At 43.8% G+C, this 6,400-nt stretch overlaps 1 protein-coding gene across 1 annotated transcript in view; it reads left to right on the forward strand.

Moving 5' to 3' along the window:
• LOC146755683 (obscurin-like protein 1) overlaps window positions 1-6,400 on the forward strand; it is a 30,301-nt gene extending 23,901 nt beyond the window's left edge. The window contains exons 2-3 of the mRNA XM_085525365.1: window positions 4,889-5,164; window positions 6,066-6,400. Coding sequence (XP_085381491.1) covers window positions 4,889-5,164; window positions 6,066-6,400 — 611 coding nt within the window. The remainder of the gene's footprint in view (window positions 1-4,888; window positions 5,165-6,065) is intronic.

Below are 6,400 nucleotides of genomic sequence, written 5' to 3' on the forward strand. Positions count from 1 at the left end.
TTGCTGTGATCTGATGATTAGAACTGGGGCTGCAGGCATTCACTGACTGTACCAAATACCTGAAATTGCATCACATGGACTGATGTGAGTCCTGGTAATGACCTAAACATGATAGCACTGAGTGTAGGGTAAGCCAATCTACCCAGCTGCTTGGTATCTGAACCAGATTGCTTCATGCCAGCTGATGAATGTCTGCAGTTCACAGCTCTTGGCCAGTGCATTCAGTCAGCAGGTTTACCACTGCATCACCATAGAGCAGTACTTTCAGCTCTAGGTTCAGACAGCCTTTCTGATTGCGCTGGAATAGTTTAGAAGTAGGGGAGCAATCATTCCAATAATATCTCTATCAATCAGCTTAGCATGACAAAGTAGAACAAATAAACATTCATTATGGGAGGACTTGTTTGTCATTGGGTGGAAACCTCTGCAGAAGCATGTTTAGGGCATTATTAATCAGTAGAAGGAGATGTTTGGTTGATTTTTACTTAGTAAATCCGGCAAGAAGACTAAATGAAATATCTTGAATTGCTCAGCAGTGACACAATGATGAGTGCAGGAACAGAAGGTGATACTTTTTCAGAGATCTTGCAGCAAACATTGACCACGTTAGCCTGATATAAATTGAAATAACGAGGCCTTTGCTCCTGACAGGTGCTGCAGTGAGATTTACCAAGAAGAGCAAAGATGTAGAAAAGATCTGCGCTTGGCTGCGTGAGGAAGCCAAACTGCAGGCTGAGCTTTCAGACTCAGGCGCTACTGTGGAGTGGATGAAGGATGGGAAAGAGCTCAAGGCCAGTGAAAATTATGAACTGCAAATTGTGGGGAAGAAACACACCCTGAAAATTCACAACGACTCAATGGATGATGCTGCAAGTTATCAGTGCATCTGTGAGGGGGATAAAATGCTCTATCAGCTTTCAGTGAAAGGTATGTGACAGTCTGGGCTGTCCTCTTCCTGCCCAGGGCCAGCAGACTGCATTCACCTGACTCCCCAACAGTCCAGCTGTTGTCAGACAGCATCTGGGGTGTTTTCAGTGGCTGTTTTGACTTGAACTGGCCAATCTGCTTTGTAGAGCCATTTGATTTCTGTGTTCTGTCCTGTGATTCGTCCCTAATATATAGAGGAAATGAAGGGAAAGATAGGAAAAAGAGCATCCCAGCCTTCCTGCTCTTCTGTCAGGGTGGCCACAAGAGATGATGTCAACAGCTCTTTTTGTAGCAGTGATCCAAAATGTAGAAAACACCTGTGAAGAGTCACAGGGACTAAATTGATGGAGAGCAGAACTTCCTGCCAAGGCTTGTCAGCTAGTCTTAATTTTGCTTTTCTTCTCTCTCTTTGTCATGTTAGCATAATATTTCATACTGGCAGGTCTGCCCACAGAATTAACTGGCACAGGCTGCCCAGGGAGGTGGTGGGATCCCTGGAGGTGTTCAGGAGCTGTCGAGATGTGGCCCTGATGGATGTTATCAGGGGGCATGGTGGGGTGGGTTGGGGTTGGAATCAAAGGAGGACCCCCATGTATTTCAGCAGGAAGCACTACTGGTAATAAGACCTTTGGAACAAATCCTGGTAGGGCCACGCTCAGCTGGTCCAGTCCGGAGGCTGTTTCTCCTTACTGCAGTATCTGCAGTGAAAACCAGCAGCTGCTTTTGTGTGGTTGGGCTCACATCCAGCAGTGGTGACGGGACTACATAGATAAGAGACAGTTCCTGAAAAAATGAATGAAATTTGACTGTATGATAGGATGGAGTTAAATGTATTGACAGGATCTCAGTCATCCCAGTGTCCATCAGCTGGCTCTCGAGCTCCTAAATACAGGCATTCTGTAGAACGTTGTTGAATTTGTATTATACATGCGTGTTCTTGGAACTGCAGAACAAATGCATGCATAATCCAGACTTTGATTTTAGCAGCTCTGACTGCGCTGTCTCAACAGACCCAACTCAGTTGTGTGCGCTGTTTTGAAATGATATGTTAACAAGAAGTTGGAAAACAAGCTCAATTACCCTCAGTAAAATAGGACCGTGGACTTAGGCTTAAACTTTTGGCTAAGACAGTGGTGAGATTTTGAATCTTTGAAGTGAATTATTCCACTGTGTGTTAATAGGGGCCAGTTTTATCATCTAACTTTTGCGCTCCAATTAATTTCCATAAAGGAATTCTGTTTTTCTTTTCAGTCCTAAGTGATATCTCCATCTTTTAGGCTCGATTTGTTTGCCAGGGGGTTACAGTGCAGTAATAGATACCCCCTCCATTGATTTCCTTCTAGTTTGCTTGTTCCAATTCTTTCCTCAGTTTTCCTATTTTAGACATTTTCTTGAAGCCTTGGGCTTCTTCCTTTGGCTCTGTCCCCTGTCCAGTGTATGTCCTTCAACTTGTGGAGATAAGGTAATCTGGTACGTGGTTTATAAAAGCTGCCAATTTGCCAGCTTCTGAATTAGAATCTAGCAATTAGAACTAGGATTAAACGTGCACGTTTGATCTTATGATAAATGAATGCCTCATGGTCACCAATGTCCCTGCAGTTCTTTACCATCATATGTATTTTGTGTCTTCATATTTTGTTTCAGCACTGGCAAACTTCGTAATCAAAGAGACAAGTGGAGGAGTAATCAGGGCCGTTGCTGGAAAACAAGCTGAATTTGTTTCTGAGACCTCTGAAGCCAATGTCATGGTGAAGTGGTACAAAAATGGCAAAGAAATCAAGACCAGTAAGAAATTCACAATGGAAGATAAAGGGAAACTGCATAAGCTTGTGGCTTCAGCTGTAACGAAAGAAGACGAGGGAACATACATCTACACAATTGGAGATGACACTCTGATTTTTGATTGGAAAGTCTCAGGTAAGTTTGTGAGGCAAACATAGGATCACAATCCATGTAAAGCACTTCAGACTTAATTCATTTTATTTGTCCAACGCTGTGGGTTTCCAGTATTTAGGACAAAGATTGCATAGCTCTATTGAAGCAATTCTGACCTTCCTGTTGTCCCTATGCAAATCCACAGTATGAGCAAATAATCTAACTGTGTTGTGATGAATTCAAGACAGCCTTAGCTCCAGCTGGGGCTGGAGTCACGACTTGAGCCCTGACATCTGGGCTTCATTCATCTAGTTCATGTATTGCCTCAGCACTTACATCATCTTTAAACCTATGACTGAAATGGTCCTAAGTTATTAGCATGGGAATCCTGTCCTTCTTTGGACAAATTAAACTCCACATTTGGAGAGTTGAGTGTCTCCTGCTGTACCCGAAGGACACTGTGATCTCTGAGGTGTCTCCCTGAGGTGCTGTAAGCACAGCCATTAGCTCATAATACAAGTAAAGCACTGTCAGGTCAAGCCTGGAGGAGTAATGCTTGTCACTGACCTGTTCCTGTTCAGGGTGGAGCTGGAGGGTAAAATAACACAAGAAATTGTCATTGAAATTCAAGATCTGTGAAATTCAGCTGGTTGCATTCACAGAACCTGGCGTTAAGATCTGTTTTCTGGTTTATATCTTGAGCCAATTTTCCATAACCCAGTCCTCATTTATGAACTGAAGCGCTACTGAAAGCCTTTCGCTGTGTATGCTCATGCTGCAGTGCAGCGCTTGTGACCTTTAACAGCACATTCACGTTCCTCTGATCACAGGATCTTTAAGGTTGATTAAGACCCTCTAGTCCGACTGCTCACCCATCACCACCATGATGCTCACCATCAGCTAGCTAAAAACTCAGCAGAGATGATAGATCAAGCACAGCACTGGATTTGGGAGGGCTAGAGATTCCTAAGATATTGAAGGATTGCTTGCAGGTGGTGTTGGCTCAGGTATTCACCCTGCATCCCACCTCCTGTTCTGTTTGGTTGAGAATCATGCATTCTGCAATTTCACTTTGTAATTCAAAGACCCTGGCTTTATCTGTTGAAAAACTGATCTAAAACAAGCCAAGAAGACTCCATTGGAACTGGTTGATGCAGAACAAAGGCATCCCCAAAGGACAAGTTGCACTGTTTGATGAACTTTATCGGATGAGAGCTAAGCTAAGATTTAAAAAGTTCTGGGGCTGTCTCTGAGCATCAAATACAGAGGAAGCCTGCATGATTCCCTGAGAATGGATACCTCCTACTTTGGTGTAGGGTGAAGGGAACACTAGCAGTAACTCATCACAAAATGTCACATGGCTCAGACAAAAAAGCCATCAAGAGGGCTTAATTAGGAGCACCAAATGGTCACAAGATGGTCTTAGGGCAGGGAAGTAATCTATGTATGTGATATTGGTTGGTGCTATTAGTTTTTCACAGCTTGACTCTAGAGGGACTGTTCTTCTTTGGTCACCTAGTTTTAAAAGAATAGATGTCTCCTGTCACAATTTTTAATGAATTATTTATTTACTGATGTCATAAATGTACCTGGCATAGCAATTGGCCTTGTTATATTCAGTGACTGAAAGCAACAGTTGTTGCTCTAAGAAATGCAATACTAAGCTAGGTCTGCCTGTAGCTGACAGCCATCAGCTTGCTCCTCAGGCAGGTTCTGTCTGGATGGAATGAAGGGCATGAAATACTGATGTGCTCATCAAACGCTGCTTGTTAGCTTGGAGACAAGGTGTTGAATAGGTTTGTTCATGTATTGCGAACAGGTTACTTAGCTGCCTTCATTTTAGCTTCAGAAGAACATGTGCAGAATACAGAATTGATTAAAAGAAATAAGAACTGTCTGCATAGAACTTACTCTTTCCTTACACAGGAGAATCAAGCACACGTTTGTATGTGAGTACCTCCAGAGGTGAAGCTCGATCCCCCAGATGTAATGAGCAGAGACATTATAATCAGTTCTAACTGTATCTTAATGCTGTGCTGAATAAGCCTGAGTCAGGATGTAAACCACTTTCTCTTTTTTTCTTCAGATGAAGCCATTAATTTTGTCAGCAAGTCCAAAACGACTCCAGAAATATCAGTCAGTCCTTCTGAAGACCTGGAGCTGGTGTGTGAGGTGTCAGCTGCAAGCAGAGCTGTCGTATGGAAGAAAGATCAAACAGAGGTGAAGCAGGACCAGAGGACAACCATCATCTCCCAGGGGACGCACTGCAAGCTCATGGTCAAAAATGTGACCCTGAAAGACCAAGGGAGCTACAGCTATGAAACAAAAGATGACAAAGCAACATTCCAAGTGAAAGTCAGAGGTGAGAAAATGCTTGGAATCCCAGAGATAAATGAACGCTTCATTTGGTGTGTCTTGCATTTGGAGGATCAACTGACAGCCTCTCTGGTGCAAAACATTTTGGCTATAGGACTTTCTTTGTCATCTAGTGTCATAGCAACACTTTTCTACATGTGCTTTTCCATCCAGGAATGAATTACTGCAACAAACAATAGGCAAGGAGGGTAACTTGTGCAGCTCTTATAGTCAGCTGGTGTCTGCAGGGTTACAGTGCAAGAGCACACCAGGCATGCAAGGAGTGAGAAAAGGGGAGGTGTTTGAAGAGATCTGGTTACAAAATTTGAATGACACAATTAGGTGGAAAATGCCACTAATCAGACTCATATATGGCCTGGGTTGCAAAGGCCCACAGTGCTCATCCAGTTCCAACCCCCTTCTTCCTATGTGCAGGGTTGCCAAGCAGCAGCCCAGGCTGCCCAGAACCACATCCAGCCTGGCCTTGAATGCCTGCAGGGATGGAGCATCCACAGTCTCCTTGGGCAACCTGTTCTAGAGGGCCGTTCCCTTCTGATTTACTGGAAATGTAGAGAGACATCAGAAGAAAAAAAGAGAAGGGAGGAGGTTCAGCAGTGCATGCAGGTGTTCTAAATCTCATGTCCAAATCTGCTATCAGACTGCGAAATGTTTAGCTTTGTGATATGATATGATATGATATGATATGATATGATATGATATGAAAATTAATGAAATGAAATGATATGCCTATCATTTCCCAAGGCAAAATAGAGGGGAATGCATTTTCCTGTCTTAATGAGGCATCACGATGCTCCCTGTGAAGGGCAAGTATAGTGAAAATGGTGAACTGGAGTAATCTCTGCAGCAGACTACAGCAAAACGGTGTGACTGTTGTGATGTCCCTGCAGAGAAAGAAGACGTGTTTACAAACAAGGACAAGGTACAAAAGGAGGTGAAGGCTGTACTGACTCAAAATGCCACGCTGAGCTGCGAGGTGGCCCAGGAGAAGACGGAGGTGAAGTGGTACAAGGAGGGGAAACTGATCACCTCGAGCAAGAAGTTCAAGGTGGAGTCAGAGGGGAAACAGCGTCGGCTGGTGGTGAGCCAGGTGGAGAAGAAAGATGCAGGGGAGTACAGCTGCGAGGCTGCTGGCCAGAAACTCACCTTCAAGATTCATGTCACAGGTGAGAGAAATGTATTCGACTGTATTGAAGCCCCCAACAAAGAAGGAAGGGAAAGTTAA

The sequence above is a fragment of the Coturnix japonica genome, chromosome 31 (genome assembly GCF_054131305.1).
Source record: "Coturnix japonica strain WE chromosome 31, WE-NBRP24, whole genome shotgun sequence".
NCBI classification, from domain to species: domain Eukaryota; kingdom Metazoa; phylum Chordata; class Aves; order Galliformes; family Phasianidae; genus Coturnix; species Coturnix japonica.